Source organism: Chiloscyllium plagiosum, unplaced genomic scaffold, assembly GCF_037043375.1.
Source record: "Chiloscyllium plagiosum isolate Xiang-an unplaced genomic scaffold, Cpla_swu_hap1 HiC_scaffold_3, whole genome shotgun sequence".
In the NCBI taxonomy this organism is placed as follows: domain Eukaryota; kingdom Metazoa; phylum Chordata; class Chondrichthyes; order Orectolobiformes; family Hemiscylliidae; genus Chiloscyllium; species Chiloscyllium plagiosum.
In genome coordinates, this window is record NW_028270141.1 from 36,168,231 (window position 1) to 36,193,468 (window position 25,238).

A 25,238-nucleotide genomic window follows, 5' to 3' on the forward strand; every position below is an offset into this window, starting at 1 on the left:
TTGCCACGGTTGGAGGATTTGAGCTGTAGGGAGAGGTTGAACAGGCTGGGGCTGTTTTCCCTCGAGTGTCGGAGGCTGAGGGGTGACCTTATAGATGTTTACAAAATCATGAGGGGCATGGATAGGATAAATAGACAATGTCTTTTCCCTGGGGTCGGGGAGTCCAGAACTAGAGGGCATACGTTTAGGGTGAGAGGGGAAAGATATAAAAGAGACCTAAGTGACAACGTTTTCACGCAGAAGGTGGTACATGAATGGAATGAGCTGCCAGAGGAAGTGGTGGAGGCTGGTACAATTGCAACCATTTAAGAGTCATTTGGATGGGTATATGAATAGGAAGGGTTTGGAGGGATATGGGCCAAGTGCTGGCGGGTGGGACTAGATTGGGTTGGGATATCTGGTCGGCATGGACGAGTTGGACCGCAGGGTCTGTTTCTGTGCTGTACATCTCTATGACTCTATCTCCCCTGACACAGTCGTGTTGACTATCCTTGAATAATCTTTGTCTCTAAGTGGAGATTAATTCTGTTCATTAAAATATTTTCAATAGTTTCCCAGTGTCTGATGATAGAAACATTGCCCTGCAGTTGCCTGGTTTATTCCCTAACGCATTTCTTGATAATCATACCATATTAGCTGTTTCCATTTCTGTGGCATCTCTCCTGTCGCTAGGAGTTATTCAAAAATTTACGTCCGAACATGTGCAATATCCTCACTTGCCTCGCACAGCAGCCTGAGATACATCTCATTTTGGGTTTGGCGTTTATCCACTTTCAGACCTGGAAAAAAACTACTATTATGTACCTGTCAGGCAGGGAGGAAAGGGTCGTGCGAGGGAGCCGTGGTTTAATAAGGAATTGGAATCCCTTGTTAAATGGAAGAGGGCGGCTTATCTCAAGATGAGACGTGAAGGTTCAATTGGGGCGATTGAGAGTTATAGGGTAGCCAGGAAGGACCTGAAGAGAGAGCTAAGAGCAGCAAGGAGGGGACATGAAAGGTTCTTAGTCGGTAGGATTAGGGAAAACCCTAAGGCTTTCTATAGGTATGTTAGGAATAAAAGAATGACTAGGGTAGGAATAGGTCCAGTCAAGGATAGTAGTGGGAAGTTGCGTGTGGAGGCGGAAGAGATTGGGGAGACACTGAATGAATACTTTTCTTCAGTATTTACTCAGGAACTGGGCATTGTCGTCGATGTGAATACTGAGTCACAAATAAGTAGAATGGATAGCTTTGAGGTATGTAGAGAAGAGGTGTTGGAAATCCTGGAAAAGGTGAAAATAGATAAGTCCCCTGGGCCTGATGGCATTTATCCTAGGATTCTCTGGGAAGCAAGGGAGGAGATTGCAGAGCCATTGGCCTTGATTTTTATGTCCTCTTTGTCTACAGGAGTAGTGCCAGAAGACTGGAGGATAGCAAATGTGGTTCCCTTGTTCAAAAAGGGGAGTAGGGATAACCCTAGTAACTATAGGCCGGTGAGTCTCACTTCTGTTGTGGGCAAAGCCTTAGAGAGAATTGTAAGGGATAGGATTTATGCACATCTGGATAGGAATAATGTGATCAAGGATAGTCAGCATGGTTTTGTGAAGGGCAGGTCGTGCCTCACAAACCTTATTGAATTCTTTGAAAAGGTGACGAAGGAGGTTGATGAGGGGAAAGCGGTAGATGTGGTATATATGGATTTTAGTAAGGCGTTTGATAAGGTTCCCCATGGTAGGCTACTGCAGAAAATACGGAGATATGGCATTGAGGGTGAGTTGGAGGTTTGGATTAGGAATTGGCTGGATGGAAGAAGACAGAGGGTAGTAGTTGATGGCAAAGTTTCTTCATGGAGTGCCGTCACTAGCGGTGTTCCGCAAGGATCTGTTTTGGGACCATTGCTGTTTGTCATTTTTATAAATGACCTGGAAGAGGGGTTAGAAGGTTGGGTGAGCAAGTTTGCGGATGATACGAAAGTCGGAGGAGTTGTTGACAGTGAGGAAGGATGTGGCAGGTTACAGCAGGATATAGAGAAGCTGCAGAGCTGGGCAGAAAGGTGGCAAATGGAATTCAATGTAGCTAAGTGTGAGGTGATTCACTTTGGGAAGAAAAACAAAAAGATGGGGTACTGGGCTAATGGTCGGATACTTGGTAGTGTGGATGAGCAGAGGGATCTTGGTGTCCATGTACACAGATCTCTGAAAGTTGCCACCCAGGTAAATAGTGCAGTGAGGAAGGCATATGGCGTACTGGCTTTTATTGGTAGAGGAATTGAGTTCCGGAATCCTGAGGTCATGATGCAGTTGTATAAGACTCTGGTGCGGCCGCATCTGGAATATTGTGTGCAGTTTTGGTCGCCATACTATAGGAAGGATGTGGAGGCACTGGAACGGGTGCAGAGGAGGTTTACCAGGATGTTGCCTGGTATGGAAGGAAGATCGTATGAGGAAAGATTGAGACACTTGGGGCTGTTTTCATTAGAGAAAAGAAGGTTTAGGGGTGACTTGATTGAGGTGTACAAGATGATTAGGGGGTTAGATAGGGTTGACAGTGTGAACCTTTTCCCGCGTATGGAGTCGGGTATTACAAGGGGGCATAGCTTTAAATTAAGGGGGGGTAGATATAGGACTGAAGTTAGGGGTAGGTTCTTCACTCAGCGAGTCGTAAGTTCATGGAATGCCCTGCCAGTAGCAGTGGTGGACTCTCCCTCTTTATGGGCATTTAAGCGGGCATTGGATAGGTATATGGAGGATAGTGGGTTAGTATAGGTTAGGTGGGCTTGGATCGGCGCAACATCGAGGGCCAAAGGGCCTGTACTGCGCTGTATTCTTCTATGTTCTATGTTCTATGTACTAATACCTCAATGCTAATTTGTTCATGTATATTGTATTCCTCCTCTCTGATCCCTCGTCCTACAGTATCCTATTCTACAGTGAATACTGATGCAAAGTTCTCACAAGTCGAAAGAAATTACCATTTTCTAAATTAAACTTACCAGATATATAACTTTTGAGAAATTCCATGAAAATCAATAAAATAACTTTAAACTAACCAAACAACAACAATTGAACCCTGAACTCATGAATTTGAATTTGTAGCCTGGACTTCATCCTTTTGTTTTGTCAATCATTGCCAAATTGTTAAGGAAAACCACTAATTAGTTTCACATGTCTTGGCAAAGTTGTCAGAACAGTTACAACTTGCCTTTTTATTCAACAAATTTTACAGGCCACAGAACTTATCTCTATATACATATCCAATCATTTCTGGCAGCTGGCAATAGCTTAGTCCTCAAATAACATCAAGAATACAAATTGTTTGTCATTTATAAAACATTGTGCGCAGAGTGGCTATCACATTTCTCACATTACAATGGTGCTTTATTCTCTCAAAGCACTTCACATCCTCTGAAGTGATAAAAGGTGCTATATAAAGATTTGTCTTCTATTGTACTGGATGAAACAAAGCATCAGTAAACAAAAGACTGAGTAAATCAAACTGTGTTCTCATTCCTCTTCACTATCTTCTGCGTCTTGCTGAAAAATTGTGTATATGAAGATAATGGGCTTGCCCTCAACACTTAACCATCGAAGTTAGCACTAATTGAAATAATTGTGGAGATGCCTTTAAATGAGGAAGTGCAAGAATTTCTGCCTGTTATAGCATGATACAAGAAAGGTTCAGTGTTTTAAGGAGGATGTAGACTACAGGGAGATAGGATAATATTCCTCGAGATTTCTTTCTGCACACTGGGTGAGAGTTTTAAAGTGGGAACTAGGATTGAACTCAATGATGTGATAGAATTAGTGCAGCAGGAAAGAGGCCATTCTGCTGTGTTTGTGACAGTTCTTTGCAAAAACAAATTCATAATGCTGATTCCTCGACCTTGTCTTTGAAGCTTTGCAATTTATTTCCTCATCCAGCATCCTTCTGAAACTTAAAACATGAGCATCTACACTTTAATTCATGGATATGGAATTTGATATTGAGTACGCGATATACCTTCAAGCAGAGTGAGTTTAGGATACAAAAGGCTAACACCACACATTGCATTTTGTTAATTTAAAACTGAAAGCTCAATAATTTATGTACATACTGTTTTGACCAACCAGTATTTATGGTAGGACTTTGTTTCCTTGCAGCAATCACTACTGAGTTGGAATATAGCAAATGGCAAATCCAGAAAAAAGTCCTGCAGGAAATTAATGCATTTGAGTGCCTGCAGATCCACTTAAGTCTCATGGCATCATGGCATGCTGACAATCAGGTATTGCCCCTTCTTAATCCCCAACCCCTTGATTAGTAGCACTTATGTTTGCAGAAATCTACTTTATTAAATTATGTATAAGTACATCACAAAATAGTTCATGTTGGACATTGTAGAAAATAGAAGTGCAAAATTGGAATGAAATATGATTAAATCATTTACATTCCAATACAAACTACGAGGTATTCGATAAGTTAATGGACTCTTGGTTTAACATAATCAAAAGGACTTTGAGGTGACCTTTCCCTGCTGCCCCTTTCGGTGGCTGCTCCAAGCTTTAGTGTGTCCCTCAGTAGGTAGTCCTGGACCTTGGAATATGCTAGTCTGCAAAACTTAGTAAAAGACAAATCTTCGCAAATTTTTCAGGCAGCCCAAGAATGTCATTCTCCGAGCTGATGGTCCTTCAAGTGCAGTTGATGTTTGTTTGTTCTTGGTGTGCATCCCAGAGAAGAGCACAGAATCCTGTGTCCCATGAACCTCCACAAAAAAAAACAACATTGCCAACTGGTCTGGAGAGAGAAGCAAAGGCCCATTCCAGAAGGAGATGTGCAAGGTTCTTTTCACCACTACCACAGCCATCTTGAGGGTAGTGCGTGGTGACACAGAGATGGACATGCATGAAGGATCTGACTGGTAGTCCCCATCTCAATGCCAGGCAAACTGAGTCTTGGTGCTTGTTGGAAATGTCCAGCGATGAGTCAGCGTGCCCAAGGAACCACCCGAGAGGATCGGTCTTCTCTTTGTCCCACAGGAGTTTGTGGATGTTACATGCTGACCACTTAAGGACTTGTGGTCAAGAGTGTTTTCTTGTACAAATCTTTCCACTTGGGCACGTGGTGCGGTATAGTCCAACTGCTTTGAGTATTCCACAGCAAAATGGCTAGAGCCGTCCTTTGCAACAGACATGATCCATTCTCGCCCTCTGAAGTGGACGGGGTGACCCCTGTGGAGAATGGGTCACGTACAGCAACACCAAGAGTACCTCAGACCTGATGACCAGGTTTTTTTAACCCTATTGGAAGGGGAGTAGTGCTCCCACATGCCATGTTTCTGCCTCACCTTAGTAATACTCTCCCCACTGGTTTTAGCACATGTTCCATATCTCCAGCAACTCCAGGTAATCTGACATGATGGTGAAGGGTATGAGATAATTGGTCAGCCCAGTTGCTAGAGAACATAGTCACATCCTTGACACCCAAGGTCAGTTCAAACTGTTGGCAGATGCTCATGAGTCTGTGCATAAAGGGAGATCCAAACAGAATGTGTGTTTGGGGAGGCCTTAGCTGCCTGGGATAGTCACCCATCTTAAATCTGCATCCTTCCTAATGGACTCAGCAGAGGTCTTTGTGCAACATATGAAAAAGGGAGGAGAGAGATGGCAGCACTGTCTGACTCCAGATTTGATCAGGAAACTTTGATCCCCACCCATTGGTTGAGACTCCACTAGTGATGTTTCTGTAGGGCAGTCAGATCCAATTGTCTCATCAAACCCATTTGAGAGACTGCATCCAGCATGTAGATGTGTAATATTCTGAAAAAGGCTTTCTCCTGGTCCAGACTGATAAAACAGATAACCACTCCACTATCCTGTATGTAGATGATCATATCCCTCAGTCCTATGAAGCTTTTGAGCTTGAAGTTATCCTACCCTCCTCTCTGGCTTGCGTGATCTCTTTTGTTTCCAATAATGCATCTGCTCACCCTGAAACCTCCTCATTTTATTGAGCCGACTGACTGAGGTATGGAAAAAGTCAAAAAAATTTCGAACAGCACAAATCAATCTGTATATCATCATTGAGACTTTTTGATCAACACAAAACTGAAAATGTGTTGCTGGAAAAGCGCAGCAGGTCAGGCAGCATCCAGGGAACAGGAGAATCGACGTTTCGGGCATAAGCCCTTCCAGCAACACATTTTCAGCTCTGATCTCCAGCATCTGCAGACCTCACTTTCTGATCAACACAAAAACCTGTCTTGATGGAAGGAACCAAATTCAGCCACAAAGAACTAATTTTAGCCCTGAGATTGAAGAACTTAATGAAAACCTATTTCGTACAAAGGAATTTTGTGAAAGATTCTTTGGATACTTAATCCTGTGCATATATAGATTATTTGAATTTGACACTGGGGAATGTTATTAGACTACACTGAACACATAGGAAGAAGGACAATAAATTCTTGAGCATAATATAAAAAGGGCAACAGAAAGACAAAGCTGGCAATGGATAATTTAATATGGGTAAATCTGAGCAAGTTTTGGGAGAAAAATAAGGAATAAGATTATCCATTCAATGGAAAGATGTTGAAGAGTGCTCATTAACAACAAAGTTTGACGCCTATGCACAAAGAGGATGTAATTTTAAATATTTTGGTTCTAGAGTACAAGAGTAACAAAGTGGTTAGTTTGTTTTATAAAATTACAAAAATCAACAAACCAACGAGAGAAAAAAAACATTATTCCATATGTATGTAACAGCAAAAGAGCAAAAACAAAAGACCACTACAACGCAAACAAAATACAACTATACCGTGTGTAAAATAGACAGATCAATAAAGGTAACTAATAAGTAAATAAATAAAACAGCTCAGCACAAACAGACATTAGCTCCCAATCTCCAAGAGCCTTAAGTGTTACATACACATTTATTCGAAATTCTTCCTTCAAGGGCGTAAAGAACACTAGATAAGACCATCATGGCTACACAAAAGCCCTATTTAAAATGGTAGATAAATCTACCTCCAAATAGTCCAGGAAGGGCTGCTGTATCCTATTTTTAAAAAATTCTTCAGTTTTCCAGTGGAGCATATTTTTTTTTTAAAAAACGTCCAGAGGAATATGTTCCACGATAAGCCTATGCCAACCCGACAGACCCGGAGGAGTTTCAGAGATCCAACGCATCAGAATATTTTTCCTTGCACAGAAAGCAAGAATATTAGAGTCATAGACATGTACAGCACGGAAATACACCCTTTGGTCCAACATGTCCATGCCGACCAGATATCCCAACCCAATCTAGTCCCACCTGCCAGCACATGTTCTCCAAATCCTTCCTATTAATATACCCATCCAGATACCTTTTTAAATGCTGCAATTGTACCAGCCTCCACCACCCTCTGCCAGCTCATTCCATACAGGCTCCACCCTCTATGTGACAAACTTGCCCCTTAGGCCTCTCTAAAATCTTTTCCCTCTCAGCCTAAACCTATGCCCTCTAATTTCCCCCACCCCAGGAAAAAGACCTTATCTATTTATCCTATCCATGCCCCACTAAAATTGGAAGTGTAGTGGACAGCGAAGAAAGTTACTTCTGAGTACAACGGGATGTTGATCAGATGGGCCGAGGAGTGACAGATGGAGTTTAATTTAGATAAATGTGAGGTGCAGCATTTTAGAAAGGCAAATCAGGGCAGGACTTATACACTTAATGGTAAAGTCCTAGGGAGTGTTGCTGAACAAAGAGACCTTGGAGTGCAAGTTCTTGGGGTCCTGTCCCTCTGGATTCCCTCCTTGAAAGGGCTCAGAAAAGATTTACAAGCATGTTGCCAGGGTCGAGGGAGAGGCTGAATAGGCTGGGGCTGTTTTCACTGGAACATTAGAGGCTGAGGGGTTACCTTTAAAACTTTTTCTTTTCATGAGCATTCAGAGAGGATATATTTGGTAGGCCCAGGAGGAGAGAGAGAGAGAGAGAGGGTCCATCTTAACATCAACCCCCAAGACCCCCTCTGTAACTCCTGCCAAAGCACTCCAGCATATACGGAGCCTGTGGCAAGACCATAAACAATGAGTGAGTGCCAATGCTTATTTTACACTTGGGACAAAATGAAGGCACTCCTGCCTTAAATTTTGAGACACGGTCTGGGGCCAGATGAACCCTATGCAAAATCTTCAGCCACATGGCATTGGTCCTAATACAGAGATTGAAATTTCCCTTGCATTCTCACAAATGTCCCCCCATGTCTCCATAGAGATCTCAACCCCTAATTCTCTCTCCCAAACCCAACAAAGTCACTCAATGTCTTCTGAAAGATCACCCTAACATCTGATAGAGTGCTAATAGAGAGGGTACTCTTAGCACGAAGCACCCTCTTCTCCATAACCGATCTGCAAGGGTCAGTCGAAAGCGTTGTCCCTTTTTGTTTTTGAACAAAATCTCTGACCTGAAAAAGGTGGAAAAGGTCTCTGCTAGTTAAACCATATTTGTGAATTATTTGGTCAAAAGACTTCATTATTTCACCTTCAAATAGATCGTCCAAACAGGAGACTCCCCGAACTGCCCAGAACTTAAATCCAGGATCCACTATCCTCAGCTGAAAACCTAGCATAATGGCTATAGGGCTAAGAAAGGATGTTTTGAATGTATTACCCTCTCTCTGCATTGCCTCCATACCTTAACAATATTAATAATTATCGGATTATGGCAATATTCTGTGACTGTCTTCAATTTATGTAAAAACAGCAGGCTAATGAGGGGACATGTTGTTTGGAAGGTTTCAATATCCAACCATATGGATGCTGGGTCTTTTACAAGTCTAGTCACTAACAAAAGAGAGGAGGGAACTTAATTGGTATCTTTTAATATCTGGGAAATCCACTCCGTCCCATCCTTGAGGTCATGGGTGACTTTAACTTCCCTAATGTTGATTGGAACCTCCTTCGTTCCAATATTTCGGATGGAGCAGTTTTTGTCAGGTGTATCCAGGAAGGATTCCTGACTCAATGTGTATAAAGGCTGACTAGAGGAGACAGCATATTGGATTTGTTGCTTGGTGATGAACCATCCCAGGTGTCAGATCTCTCGGTGGGAGAGCATTTTGGTGATCATGATCGTAACTCCCTGACCTTTACTATAGTCATGGAGAGGGGTATGAGAAGACGGTATGGGAAAGTGTTTAATTGGGGGAGGGTCAATTAAAATGCTTTTAGGCCGGAACTGGGGCATCTAAATTGAGAACAGATATTCAGGGAAGTGCATGACAGAAATGTGGAGGTTGCTACGGAAGCAATTGCTGGTAGTGCTGGATATGTTTGTCCCACTGAGCCAAGGAAGAGATGATAGGTTGAAAGAACCTTGGGTGACAAGGAATGTGGAACATCTAGCCAAGAGGAAAAGGAAAGCTTACTTAGGGTTGAAGAGGCAAAGATCAAGCAGGGCTCTAAAAAGGTTACAAGATAGCCAAGAGTGAGCTAAAGAATGGTCTTAGAGCTAAAAGGGGGCATGACAAAGTTTTAACTGGTAGGATTAAGGAAAACTCTAAGGCATTCTATACTTAAATGAGGGAAAAGAGGATGGCCAGAGTGAAGGTAGGACCGATCAGGGATAGTGGAGGGAACTTGTGTCTGGAGTCGGAGGAGGTAGGGAGGTCTTTAATGAATACTTTGCTTCAGTATTGACTACTGAGAGGGACCTTGTCATTTGTGAGGATAGCCTGAAACAGGCTGATATGCTCAGACAGGTTGCTGTTAAGATGGGGGATGTGCTGACAATTTTGGAAAAACATAAGGATAGATAATTCCCCAGGTTAGACAGGATATACTGAAGGTTACTACAGGAAGTAAGGGAACAGATTGCTGTGTATTTGGCAATGATCTTTGCATCCTCACTGTTCACTGGAGTAGTGCCAGATGATTGGAGGGTGGCAAATGTTATTCCCTTGTCCAAGAAATGGAATAGGGATAATCCTGGGAAATACAGACCAATCAGTCTTACATCTGGTCTCCAAATTATTGAAGAGGATTCTGAGAGACAGGATTTGTGATTACTTGGAAAACCATAGTTTGATTAGAGATAGTCAGCATGGCTTTGTAAGGGGTAGGTCATGCCTCACAAACCTTATTGAATTCGTTGAGGATGTGACTAATCATATTAATGAAGGTAAAGCAGTGGCTATGATGTACATGGACTTTTGCAAGGCGTTTCATAAGGTTCCCCACAGTAGGCTCATTCAAAAAGATAAGGAGGTAAATCTTGCTGTCTGAGTACAGAATTGGCTGCCCCATCGAAGATAGGGTGGTAAATGGAAAGTATTCAGCCTGGAGCTTGGTGACCAGTGGTGTTCCGCAGGGATTGGTTTTGGGACATCTGCTCTTTGTGATTTTTTATAAATGACTTGGATGAGGAAGTGGAAGGGTGGATTGGTAAGTTTGTCAATGGCACGGAGATTGCTGGTGTTGTGGATAGTGTGGAGGGCTGTTGTAGGTTGCAACGGGACATAGGATGCAGAACTGGGCTACTAAGTGGCAGATGGAGTTCAACCTGGAAAAGTGTGAAGTGGCTCATTTTGGAAGGTCATATTTGAATGCAGAATACAGGGTTAAAGGCAGAATTCTTGGCAATGTGGAGGAACAGAGCGATCTTGGGATCCATGTACATAGATTCCTGAAGAAGGGCTTGTGCCTGAAACGTTGATTCTCCAGCTCCTCAGATGCTGCCTGGCCTGTTGTGTTTTTCCAGCATCACATTTTTCAACTCTGGTCTCCAGCATCTGCAGTCCTCACTTTCTCCTAGTACATAGATCCTTCCAAGTTGATAGGGTTGTTAAGAAGGCATATGGTGTATTAGCTTTCATTTGCAGGGAGGTTGAGTTTAAGAGCCGCAAAGCTATGCTGCAGCTCTATAGATTCCTGGTTAGACCACACTTGGAATCTTGTGTTCAGTTCTTGTCGCTTCATTCTCGGAAAGTTGTGGAATCTTAAGACAGGGTGCAGAGGACAATAGACAATAGGTGCAGGAGTAGGCCATTCAGCCCTTCGAGCCTGCACTGCCATTCAATATAATCATGGCTGATCATTCTTAATCAGTATCCTGCCTTATCTCCATAACCCTTGATTCCACTATCTTTGAGAGCTCTATCCAACTCTTTTTCTTAAATGAATCCAGAGAGTGGGCCTCCACTGCCCTCTGGGGCAGAGCATTCCACACAGCCACCACTCTCTGGGTGAAGAGGTTTCTCCTGACCTCTGTCCTAAATGGTCTACCCTGTATTTTTAAGCTGTGTCCTCTGGTTCGGCACTCACCCATCAGTGGAAATATGTTTCCTACTGCCAGAGTGTCCAATCCTTTCATAATCTTATACGTCTCAATCAGATCCCCTCTCAATCTTCGAAACTCAAGGGTATACAAGCCCAGTCGCTTCAGTCTTTCAGTGTAAGGTAATCCTGCCATTCCAGGAATTGACCTCGTGAACCTACGCTGCACTCCCTCAATAGCCAGAATGTCTTTTCTCAAATTTGGAGACCAGAACTGCACACAGTACTCCAGGTGTGGTCTTACTAGGGCCCTGTACAGCTGCAGAAGCACCTCTTTGTTTCTATACTCAATTCCTCTTGTTATGAAGGCCAGCATGCTATTAGCCTTCTTCACTACCTGCTGTACCTGCATGCTTGCCTTCATTGACTGGTGTACAAGAACACCCAGATCTCTCTGTACTGCCCCTTTACATAAATTGATTCCATTGAGGTAGTAGTCTGCCTTCCTGTTCTTGCTACCAAAATGGATAACCATACATTTATCCACATTAAACTGCATCTGCCATGCATCTGCCCACTCACCTAACTTGTCCAGGTCACCCTGTAATCTCCTAACATCCTCATCACATTTCACCCTGCCACCCAGCTTTGTATCATCAGCACATTTGCTAATGTTATTGCTGATACCATCTTCTATATCATTAACATATATTGTAAAAAGCTGCGGTCCCAGCACGGATCTCTGCGGTACCCCACTGGTCACTGCCTGCCATTCCGAAATGGAGCCGTTTATCACTACCCTTTGTTTCCTATTAGCCAACCAATTTTCAATCCAATCTAGTACTTTGCCCCCAATACCATGCGCCCTAATTTTACTCACTAACCTTCTGTGTGGGACTTTATCAAAAGCTTTCTGAAAGTCCAGGTACACTACATCTACTGGATTTCCCTCGTCCAACTTCATAGTTACATCCTCAAAAAAATTCAAGAAGATTAGTCAAGCATGATTTCCCCTTCATAAATCCATGCTGACTCTGTCCTATCCTGTTACTACTATCCAGATGTGCAGTAATTTCATCCTTTATAATAGACTCCAGCATCTTTCCCACCACTGAGGTCAGACTAGCTGGTCTATAATTTCCTGCTTTCTTTCGCCCACCTTTCTTAAAAAGTGGTATAACATTAGCCACCCTCCAATCCTCAGGAACCGACCCCGAATTTATTGAACTCTGGAAAATAATCACCAACGCATCCACGATTTCCCGAGCCACCACCTTCAGTACCCTGGGATGCAGACCATCAGGCCCCGGAGACTTATCAACCTTCAGACCTAACAGCTTCTCCAACACCAAATCCTGGCAAATATAAATTCCCTTAAGTTCAGGTCCTTCAGCCACTGTTACCTCAGGGAGATTGCTTGTGTCTTCCCAAGTGAACACAGATCTGAAGTACCCATTTAATTCCTCTGCCATTTCTTTGTTCCTAGTAATATATTCCCCTGTTTCTGTCTTCAAGGGCCCAATTTTTGTCCAAACCATTTTTTTCGCCTTTCACATACCTAAAAAAGCTTTTACTATCCTCCTTAATATTCTTGGCCAGTTTACCTTCGTACTTCGTTTTTCCTCTGCGTATTTCCTTCTTAGTAATCCTCTGCTCTTTAAAAGCTTCCCAGTCCTGTTTTCCCACTTATCTTAGCTATGTTATACTTTTTCTCTTTTAACTTTCTATGTTTCTTTACTTCCCTCGTCAGCCACGCCCGCCCATGCCTCCTCCTGGGATCTTTCTTCCTTTTAAGAATAAACTGATCCTGCATCTTCTGCATCATACACAGAAATATCCGCCATTGTTCCTCCACTGTCATCCCTGCTAAGGTATTGCACCATTGAACTTTGGAGCTATGAGGGAGGAGCTGGCCATAGTTCCCTTTATTCAACAGAAGTACTGTCACTTCCGACTGTACCCTCTCCCTCTCAAATTGCAGATTGAAGGAGACTAGCAGGATGCTGCCTGGATTAGAGGGCATGTCTTATGAAGAAAGGTTGAAGGAACTAGGGCTTTTCTCATTGGATCGAAGAAGGATGAGCGGTGTTTTGATAGAGATGGACAAGATGATGAGAGGCATAGATAGATTGGATAGATCAAGACTTTTTCCCAGGGCGGAAATGCCTATCACAAGGGGACATAATTTTAAGGTGGTTGGAGGAAAGTTTAGGGAGATGTCAGAGGTAGGTTCTTTATTATAGTGTGGTGGGTGCGTGGAATGCATGTCAGTAGTGGTAGGAGAGTCAGATACATTAGGAACATTTAAGCTACTTGGATAGTCTCCTGGGTGATAGCAAAATGAAGGGAATGTAGATTTGTTTGATCTTAGATCAAAGGATAAAAGGTCAGCACAACATCGAGGACTGAAGGGCCAATACTGTTTTATGTTCTATATTAACTCAAAAATGATGAGAGGTATAGGAAGCTACAGTTAAGAAAATTCAAAGAGAATGAATTACCATTGGAGCTTAAGACTTAAAGGAGATGTTTTCAAGATTATTTTTCAATAATGAAGGGATTTAATGTGTTGAAAAAGGAAAGGTTTTTTTCCCCCTGGCTAAGCAGTTAGTCCTCCTCTCATGTACTTCCTCAGGATCGAGGATAACTTGTTTGATTGGTTCTGAGGTATTAGATCATCGCAGTATACGATCTGCCACATACAGGTGATATATTTGGAGGTTTGTGTCTTTCAATGTGTTGGGCGCCTTTCTGAATAAAGTTTCTCATTTTGGTCAGTCACAAGCCAGGAACTCCCATAAATTGGCAGGGATGTGTACCTCTGAGATTCTCTGAGAGCACCATTGAAGCATTTCAATACCTCCTTGTGAGTCCCTTGTCGTGACTAAGTTCTGAGTCACTGTCGCTTCAGGATTTGAGCTATAAGGAGAGGCTGAATAGGCTGGGGCTGTTTTCCCTGGAGCATCGGAGGCTGAGGAGTGACCTTAGAGGTTTATAAAATCATGAGGGGCATAGATAGGGTAATTAGACAAGGGCGTTTCCCTGGGGTGGGAGAGTCCAGAACTAGAGGGCATAGGTTTAGGGTGAAAAGGGAAAGATTTATAAAGGACCTGAGGGGTAACTTTTTCATAGAGTTGTACGTTTATAGAATGAACTGCCAGAGGAAATGGTGAGGTGGGTTTAATTAGAACATTCTAAAAGTCATCTGGATAGGTATATGAATCAAAAGGGTTTAGAGGGGAATGAGCCAAATACTTGCAATGGCACTTGGTCAGATTGGAATATCTCTGGAATGCGTGGTTAGGTTGGAATGAAAAGTCCGTTTCCGTGCTGAATGACTCTGACTCTTGAGTCTAATATTGTGTTTACAAGCAACACATCTTCCTAGCAGAACTGGTTTTGATAGATTAGCATTTCAAGGCTGGGTGCGTTGTCTTGGGAGAGGAGTCAGTTGTTAGGCAACTATTCTGAGAGGCTTAACTTGCTTATTTAGAGTCAGAGATGTACAGTATGGAAACAGAACCTTCAGTCCAACTTGTCCATACTGATGAGATGTCCTAACTTAATCTAGTCTCGTTTGCCAGCAGTTGGCTCATATCCCTCTAAACCCTTCCTATTTATATACCCATCCAGATGCCATTAAATGTTGTGATTGTACCAACCTCCACCGCTTCCTCTGGCAGCTCATTCCAGATGCACGCCACCCTCTATGAAAAAATTGCCCCTTGGGTCCCTTTTAAATCTTTCTTTCTTTCTTTTACGGTAAACCTATGCCCTCTAGTTCTGGATTCTCCCACCCCCAGGAAAAGACCTTGTCTATTTACCCTATCCATGCCTCTCGTGATCTTCTAAACCTCTAGAAGGTCACTCCTCAGCCTACGACCCTCCAGGGAAAACTGCCCTTGCCTATTTAGCCTTTCCCTTTAGTTCAAGCCCTCCAATCCTGGCAACATCCTTGTAAGTCTTTTCTAAACCCTTTGAAGTTTCACAACATCTTTCCTACGAGAGGGAGACCAGAATCGCACTCAACATTCCAAAAGTGGCCTAACCGATTTCCTGTGCATCCATAACATGGCATGCCAACTTCTATACTCAAGTGCTCTGACCAGTAAAGGAAAGCATTCGCTATCCTATCTACCTGCGACTCCACTTTCAAGGAACTATGAAAACCTTGCACTGCAAGGTTTCTTTGTTCAGCAGCACTCCTCAGGACTTTACCATTAAGTAAGTGTATAAGTCCTTCCCTGATTTACCTTTCCAAAATGTAGCACCTCATTTTTTTCTAAATTAAACTCCGTTTGCCACTCCTCAGCCCATTGGCCCATCTGATGCTTCTCTGAGGTAACCTCCTTTGCTGTCTACTATACCTCCAATTTTACTGTCATCTGCAAAGTTACCAACTGTACTTCCTACAGTCACATCCAAATCATTTATATAAATGCCAAAAAGTAGTGGACCCAGCACCGATCCTTGTGGCACTCCACTGGTCCCAGGCTTCCAGACTGAAAAGCAACCTTCTTTCACCACCCTCTGTCTTCTACCTTTGAGCCAGCACTGTATCCAAATGCCTATTTCCTTCTGATCTAACCTTGCTAATGAGTATCCCATGAGGAACCTTGTTGAACGGCCTACTGAAAGTACATGTAAATCACCTCCACTGCTCTGCCCTCGTCAATCCTCTGTTACTACTTCAAAAAATTCCATCAAGTTCGTGAGACTTGATTTTCCACACACAAAACCAAGTTGACAATCCATAACCAGTCCTTGCGTGTAAATTCTGTCCCTCTAACAACTTACCCATCATGGATGTTAAGCTCACTGGCTTTTCTTTACCACCTTTCTAAAATAGTGGCATCACGTTAGCCAACTCCAGCCTTCTGGCACCTCACCTGTGACTATCGATGATACAATTATCTCAGCAAGAGGCCCCGCAATCACTTCCCTAGCTTCCCACAGAGTTCTAGGCTACACCTGATCAGGTCCTGGGGATTTATCCACTTTTATGTGTTTCAAGACATCCAGCACCACCACCTCTGTAATATGGATATTTTCCAAGATCTCACCATCTATTTCCCTACATTCTATATCTTTTATGTCCTTCTCCACAGTAAACACTTATGCAAAATACTCATTTAGTATCTCCCACATCTCTTGCGGTACCACACAAAGGCTGCCTTGCTGATCTTTGAGGGGTCCTATTCTCTCCCGAGTTACCATTTTGTCCTTAATGTATTTGTAAAAACCCTTTGGATTCTGCTTAACCCTATTTGCCAAAGCTATGTCCCCTTTTTTGCTCCCCTGATTTCCTCTTAAGTATACTCCTACTGCCTTTATACTCTTCTAAGGATTCACTCGATCTCTCCTCTCTATACCTGATATATGCTTCCTTCTTATTCTTTAGCAAACCCTCAATTTCTCCAGTCATCCAGCATTCCCTACGCCTATCAACTTTATTTTTCATATTAACAGCAACACACTATCTCTGATCTGTATTACCTCATTTTGAAGGCTTCGCATTTTCCAGCTGTCCCTTTACCTGCGAACATGTGCCCCAACCAACTTCTGAAAGTTCTTGCCAAATACCATCAAAATTGGTCTTCCTTCAATTTAGAACTTGAACTTTTAGATCCAGTCTATCCTTTTCCATCACTATTTGAAAACTAGTAGATTTATGGTCACTGGTCCCAAAGTTCTCCCCCACTGCCTTGTTTTATTTTCCAAGAGAAGGTAAGGTTTTGCACCTTTTGTAGGAAGTATATTCACATCCTGAATCAGAAAATTTTCTTGTGCACACTTAACAAATTCCTCTTCATCTAAACCCTTAACACTATGACAGTCCCAGTCTATGTTTCGAAAATTAAAATTCCCTACCATAACCACCGATCTATAACATAACTCCGATCTCCTTACAAATTTGTTTCTGAATTCCCCACTGACTATTGGGGGGGGGGGCTCTATAGTACGGTCCCAATAAGGTGATTATCCCTTTATTTCTCAGTTCCACCCATGTATTTAGATGTATTTAAGTGGTCTTAATTTGGTTGCTGTGTGCAATAAAGTTTTTAAATAATTGCTTCAGTATTTGTTTGTCTTTGAGCTTTCTTAATGTGTTGAATTAAAGCTGTCTTGGGGTAATTTATATACAGCAACTTCTTAAGGGCAGCTAAGGAACAGACAATAAATGCTGGTTCAGCCTACATTTTACGAGTGAATTTAATACAACAATGCACTTCTCAGCCGTTTGAACTGGCATGTTGGAAGTGATCATGAATTTTATTTGTGTGTGTCTTGAACAAAAGGAGAGTTCCAGATAGGGGAAAATAACCACCCTACAATTTCCTGTTAAAATTAATCTACAGGAATAAGTATTGTGCTGTAGGAGCTGTTTGAAGAGCACCTTTTAATATTGCATTTAGTGAGAAGCACTCTTTCTCAAATACTTTGGAGAAGGGGTCAGCATTGGTCTAGAGCTCAATTTCTGACTGTTATGATTCCAGCTGATGATACTGGACCATTCAGATCCCAGACTGAAATCTCGCATGATGGGTTTTTTAAAAAAAATGTAACTAGGTGGTTTCACTGAAGCACACAAGCATGCAATGCTGTAGGTTTGGTTTTAACAAGCAAACAGAAGTATATTATGCAAAAGAAATTAAGATAAAACAGAATTAAATATAAGGATTTACATATGACACTTCCAAAAATTTCAAAGGGCATAGTGAAATATAATCCCATTCATCTCAACAGTGCCTCTTTACAGGACTGAAATCCCTTCTGATTACCCCTATAGATGGACTGAACTATTATTTCAATTCCTGAGCCTTCAGCTCAGTGTGTGAATACCAATTCTTTCTCTGCTTCAAATAACCTCTTCAGGGTTCTAACCAAATACTTCTGATCTGGGATTTCGAAATTAAACTCCTCTCACAGAGGAAACATACTTCTTAATCATTATGAATAATGCCCTTTCTTCAGGAGAAAGTACTCTACATCTAATTTCCACCAGGATTTCTGCAAACTGAAAACAAAAAATATTTCTATGTCGGTTTTCTTAAACAAAATAAAATTCTGATTCTTCTAACTGAAAGCAGTCCAATGTCTTTAAAGTTTACTTTTTTTTTATGTGAAAGCTCTCAATGCAAACAAATTCACCAGGGGCAATTTCTTGTCCTGTATCTCTTTTAGAGGGATGGCAAGAAACCTAGTGATATTATCACTGGACTGTTTACCCAGGGATGAAAATGTGTTGCTGGAAAAGCGCAGCAGGTCAGGCAGCATCCAGGGAACAGGAGAATCGACGTTTCGGGCATAAGCCCTTCTTCAGGAATGAGGAAAGTTTGTCCAGCAGGCTAAGATAAAAGGTAGGGAGGAGGGACTTGGGGGAGGGGCGTCGGAAAAGTGATAGGTGGAAAGAGGTCAAGGTGAGGGTGATAGGTCAGACTGGGGTGGGGGCGGAGAGGTCGGGAAGAAGATTGCAGGTTAGGAAGGCGGTGCTGAATTCGATGGATTAGACTGAGGCAAGGTGGGGGGAGGGGAAATGAGGAAACTGGTGAAATCCGAGTTCATTCCAGCAGGCTAAGATAAAAGGTAGGGAGGAGGATGTTTACCCAGGGACCCAGGTAATGTTCTGGGACCCGATTTCAAATTCCACCACGGCGAATGGTGGAATTTGTGTTGAATAAAACAAAAATCTGGAATTGGAGTCTAAGGATGACCACAATTGTCAGGGAAAACTCCATTTGGGTCACTAAGTTTCTTTACTGAAACAAACAGCCATCCTTACCTGGCCTGGTCTACATGTGACTCCTGATCCAGCAATGTGGTTAACTCTCAACTGCCCTCAGGAATGGGTAATAAGTGCTGGTCTAGCTAGAACCACTCTCACCCATGAATTATTACAAAAAGAAATTACCAGTTAATCATCAAACATTCATACACACAGACCAAAACTCATGTGCTACTAGTTCAGAATTGAAACTCTATATATTTTAATATATATTTTATAAATCACATACCTTACATCATATGCATCCTAAAGTACATGACAGAGGTTGGGGTGATTTTTGTTTTATAGTTTGAAGACAGCATAGTCTGAATAGTTTCCTGTCTGTTCTGTAGATTACCTCCATGTCTATGGATAGTTTGCTGGAGGTGAGGTGCAATATTGCGGAGAGGAAAATGAGGCAAGAAAGTTGGAGCAACAACACAGCCTTGTTTGATTCTGGCCTTCAATGAGAGGATTTGTGCTGGAGACCCAACAGACATGCATCCTGACACATTTGTACAATGTTTAAGCCCTCTGGGAAGAGAAGTACATGCTGAGCAATCTGGGATGATATGATTGTGATTATATTCAAGGGAGAATAGTCCATTTGCTGTGTTGATGGAGGAGTCTCCCTGCTGTCAGCAACAGTCTTTATAAAGCTACTCATTGGTTACCACCTCCTAGTGGCTGAGCAGCTCTTTCCAGAGTCACCGGTGTGATAATTGTCCATTGAAAGGCACCACAACAATGTATTCAATAAATTCAAGAACTGTGCAAGGAACCAACCATTTAACATGGTCTTTTTTGACTGCACAAAAACCACTGTGTCAGTTGCAAAGGTTTATGGTACATCTGATCCTCAAAATTGGCTTCCCTTTCAAATTTGTCACCATTTTCTGCCTACTCCACAAAGGCATTGCAAGGAGTTGTACTAATTTAAAGTCACTCAATGAAGAGAGAGTTTCAGAAATTTCTCTACCAAAAAAGTATGAAATGTTTTGCAACTGGGAATGGTTGTGCGATGTCCACCTTTTATTTGTGGGTGGCACGGTGGCACAGTGGTTAGCACTGTTGCCTCACAGTGACAGAAACCCGGGTTCAATTCCCGCCTCGGGCAACTGTCTGTGTGGAGTTTGCACATTCTCCCAGTATCTGCGTAGGTTTCCTCCGGGTGCTCCGGTTTCCTCCCACAGTCCAAAGATGTGCAGGTCAGGTGAATTGGCCATGCTCAAGTGCCCGTAGTGTTCGGTGAAGAAGTAAATGTAAGGGAATGGGTCTGGGTGGGTTGCTGTTCGGAGGGTTGATGTGGACTTGTTGGGCCAAAGGGCCTATTTCCACACTGTAAGTAATCTAATCTTAAAAACTGCATGTCTATTTTAAGGAAGGGAAAGGTTGCAGAAAGGGTGAGTGGTATTTGCATTGAATTGCTCCGAAACTGACATGAAGAATTAAAATCACCACCTGCTGTGCTGTGGAGAAAGTGAGGACTGCAGGTGCTGGAGAGTCGGTGTTGAAAAGGGTGGCGCTGGAAAAGCACAGCAGGAGCAGGAGAGTCAATGTTTCGGGTATAAGCCCTTATCAGAAATGTGGAGGGGGAAGGGGGCTGAGAGATAAATAGGGAGGTTGGCATGATGGAGCCACTTCTGCCAACAATAAAACCACCAATTTGCACCTACCAATCAAGGATACCCTGAACACACAGATGACGTGCACCCTGAGGCATGTTACTCAGTATTATGTGGACATATTTTACATTTCTTTCTCAACAACCTGGAACTTTCTTTCATTGACAACTTTGCTTTTTGCTCATGAACGTGAAAAGCCCAAAAGCTTTCTAGGATCTAACTGTGGTGTTTGACCTCCATAAGGTGAGGCACAGTATGACTGAAATGTCAGAATGAAAGAAGTCCAAATTAAGAATCTGTTTCTAGGAATGAGAAAAAGTCTACATTAAAGTTCTCAATGCCTGATGAATGAGATTTTTTTTTACCACTTCTCGTTGAAATTTTAAGTTTATCAGAGTAGTTTTTCTTTTGTAGGAAACAGGAATAGGAAAAACAGTGAATGGATTCAGGAAAAATGATGCTGTTGGTGACCTTGCCAAAGAGTTGGTAAGCCAGTGGAAAAAACTGATTCCTCAGGAAACATCCAGGTATGCGTTTGCTTTCAACTTGTAGCTGTGGTTTGAAATTGAGATGACAGTTCTGTTTGCTGTAGTGACATTGCCAGATTGGCAGCTTCTGCCACATGGATTAATCACCCATAAGTGAATGTATCGTGACTACAAACAAATTTGACTGTAACTCTGATACGCCTCTTGTCACAGAGGGTGAAACTTAGGTTCTGCTGGTGATGAGTTAGGAATGTGGGCAAAGCCAAATTATGCCAAGATTCTGACCCTGTGCATTGATCCTAGGAGGAGGTAGCAAGGAGGTTTGGAGGTGGAAGTCTGTGGATATGCTCAAACTGCTGGAGGCTTTAGCATAACTGATGGCTTTTGAGGATTGACCTCAGCTTTTCTAAAATTTCTCCAACCCTTAACTCAGCTACAGTAATATGACCCAAGAGGACAATAGCTCTGCCACAAATGAGGTGGTCCATAGGCAGCCCTCTCCACTTCTGGCACATGGTTAAGTCTGGTTCCATTGAAACTCTCTCCAGGTGCCATGTGCCAATCCTGGACATGAATGTATACCCACATGTTAAGGTGAGGTATTTGAATTGATACTGCGTAAAGCCTCTGGATTTTCACTGGAAGACTTCTATCGGTGAAGCATCAGAAATTTCAGCAATGTTTTTAAATGTGATTTCCAATCAATTTTCCATTTATTTGTTTCCTAAGACTTGGTTCTTGTATGTCTTTTCTTAATTACAAAAGAATGTCTTGAGCTGGATCAATTTTTAAATCACCTAATGCAAATTGAAAGAATGAAGGAATAGTAAAAAAGGAGGAAGATTTTTCACTTTTTTCTAACTTACATTGTTCCTTTTCACCCTAATGCAGAGCAGATAATTTGAATGAAATATTTTTTAAAAAATTTAAGGTCATTTTCAAATGTAACAACTGAACACGAAAGCCTGTATGTTGAATGTCCAACAGGTGATATTTTGTTGATCCCAAAGTATGGCAGATACAAAGTCACCCTCAGGGTTTGAATAAATCTAAATATCAAATGTGCCATTTGGTGTTCTGTATGTATTAAATATTGTTTAGTTCATATTCCTCTTTATTAATATTCTAAGTTTCCAGTTTGAATGGCATTATAAGTGTAAAATAGTACAAAATACAGGACTGAGTTAGTGGTTTAGAACAGTCTGGACATTTTGAGAATGGTAAAGCATGATGTACAGTAGAAACTGTTCTTGGCATGTCTTGGGCAATATTGAATGTACTTGTCACTTTTGAGTTGGGGAGTACTTGAAATGGGTAAATTATTTTCCTTCCCCCTCTCCAAACCACCACCCCCATCTGATTTGTATCAATTTCATTCTACTCAAAGTTCTGTAATAAATAATGTATTCAAGGAGTGATTTCAAGGAGTAATGTGGCACTTACATTATGTGACAATGAAATATGCAGAGCAAGTGGAAATTTTGAATCTTACTGAATTGGCTGTCTGGCAGAAAACTGCTATGATTTGAAGTTAACTTAAAAAGAATATTAGGTGGACATGGAAAATTGGCCTCAATATCCTTCAGTTAAGGGAGTGGAAATATTGCTTGAGGTTCCTGCTTTTCAAAGTTATCCAAAGGTCTTTGTAATAAGTTTACCTCATCAGCGTGCTGACTGAGAATGTAACTGAGTTCAGTTCTGATGGTTTCCAAAATCAAACCAATTGCCTCGTGCCCAAAAAATGTGTTAAGCTGTGCAATTCTAGAAGGTAGCAACTTCTGGGGAGTTGAAACCCAGACATGAGTTGTTGCCTTAAGGTGGAAAAGATTAACAGCAACAAAGAAGAAAATTTACATTTGGCATGTGTTCTGAACATAAAGCTCTGCCAAAATAAGCAAAGTATGATCAGGTCCTTCTACTGATTGTGTAACTCCACCACACACTGCTCTCATATTCTGTTTCCTACACCATCTTTCCCTGCGTCCTTCTAAGTAAAAACAATGACTGCAGATGCTGGAAACCAGATTCTGGATTAGTGGTGCTGGAAGAGCACAGCAATTCAGGCAGCATCCGAGGACAGGCAAAATCGACGTTTCGGGCAAAAGAAGGGCTTTTGCCCGAAACGTCGATTTTGCCTGTCCTCGGATGCTGCCTGAATTGCTGTGCTCTTCCAGCACCACTAATCCAGAATCCTTCTAAGTAATGCTAATTCACCACTAAACTTTAGGCAGATTTCTTTCACAGGGAATGGTGTGAACCAATCAAAATCTTATGTAATTTGCTATTTGCACAATTAACAGATTTGAGTTGAATTTGAACACAAATTTGTGATGGAAGAATTGTATCTTAATACATCACTCAATTCTGGGATCAACCTTATTGTTACTGAGAATGATTTGGCGGTACTGTTGTTGGACTGGGGTGTACAAAATTAAAATTGTACTTTAACCTGGTATTGTGTTTTTTAACTTTGTTACTGAGAATGTATGTAACAGAAGAGTTGTCCCTCTAGTCCGGTATTGAATGTGAGGAGATGCTTGGTAAGTACAAGCATCTTAGGAGAAAATGAGTTTATTCAAGTTGCTTACACTCTTCATATGAGGCCTTGGAAAAGGTAGAGAGTAGCTAATAACTTGAAAGAAATAGTCTGCAAACTATGGCATTCAAAGATTTATAGATTATAGATTACTTAGTGTGGAAACAGGCCCTTCGGCCCAACAAGTCCATACCGACCCTCCAAAGAGCAAGTTACCCAGACCCATTCCTCTACACCTAACACTATGGGCAATTTAGCATGGCCAATTCACCTAATCTGCACATTTTTTTTGGACTGTGGGAGGAAACCCACGCAGACACTGGGAGAATGCGCAAACTCCGCACACAGTTGCCTGAGGCGGGAATTGAACCCGGGTCTCTGGCGCTGTGAGGCAGCAGTGCTAACCACTGTTTTACTTGTATGATAATTTTGAATACACAGCACATGTTCAAGGCCTTTTGCTGTGTGCCAACAATGGTAAAGGTAATGTATTGTGAGCACAAATATTTATTGAGGTTCTTTTCTCTCTCCAATGATTCCTGAATTTAATTGAAATGTTCATTTTGTTTTAGAGATCGCAGTAAACAAAATGAAAAGAAGAATAATGAGCACAGTAGCCTTGAGAAGAAAGATACAAACAAGTCACCTGGACCTTCCAGACAAGAGGAAATTTTGCATGCGACTGATGCAATTAAGTCTGCAAAGCTCTTGAGTGAAGAAGGAAATCCAAAAAAGAGAGAGTGGTCTGCATTTAACCAGTGTTTGAAGATCGATTCCGATCAGTTAAAGACCAATGAATGCCAACTGTTCAGGATGGATAGGAAAGAGTGTTGTCAAGTTGCATCTAAAAACAATCTGACCCATCACCAAGAATCACTTAAGTTCCAGATACATGAAAAATCAAAATCTTTACATAAGGTCCAAAGTAACTTCTCTAGAAAAGATAAGAAATCTACTGATGTCCGGCAGAAAAAAAAGTCGAATGAAGACCAATCCAAGAAGGAGTCTTCACTGGAAATTGTTTTCACATCCTCCAGTGTGAATCAGGAAAATCCTCATTCAGCAAAGGACACTCAAGAAAATGGTCAAGAGCAACTAAACAAAGCTGTGGGCATAACTAAACATGGTAAATCAGCCAGCAAGGTGCAGAAGAGTTCTTCAAAGGACAAAGAAATTCGAGTGTCTGACAAATCGCAGGGCATGTCACGAATGACTAAGAAGAGCACCAAAGTCTGCAAAGTGGAAGATGTTTCTGAATTTGAAAATGAAGAGTTTGAAAAACCAACAATGTCTTTTGAATCGTACTTAAACTATGAGGAACCGAAACGGAACGCAAAAAGACCCCATACGAATAAGAATTCATCTAGTTCAGGAAAAGTCAAGGATTCTAAATTGGTCAGTACGACAAAAAATGAGAGCATTGGAGACCTCAGTAAGGAAAGCAAAAAGAGGAAGAATATGGACAGGAGGGATCAAAATGAGGAAGACATTTGGCTTAAAACATCAAATAAAAAGGTATGTTTTGAAAGACAACAGGAAGTCAGACCAAATTTCAATCTTGCAGCAGCATGGCAGGAAGGAAGGATGCAGGATTAAAGGATTTAAGTTGGAAAG

At 41.8% G+C, this 25,238-nt stretch overlaps 1 protein-coding gene across 3 annotated transcripts in view; it reads left to right on the top strand.

Annotated features, from left to right (window-relative positions):
- eloal (elongin A, like) overlaps positions 1 to 25,238 on the top strand; it is a 120,508-nt gene that overhangs the window by 35,307 nt on the left and 59,963 nt on the right. For all 3 annotated transcript variants that reach the window (XM_043679526.2, XM_043679536.2, XM_087978425.1), the window contains exons 3-4: positions 21,015 to 21,127; positions 24,197 to 25,139. In XM_043679526.2, coding sequence (XP_043535461.2) covers positions 21,015 to 21,127; positions 24,197 to 25,139 — 1,056 coding nt within the window. The remainder of the gene's footprint in view (positions 1 to 21,014; positions 21,128 to 24,196; positions 25,140 to 25,238) is intronic.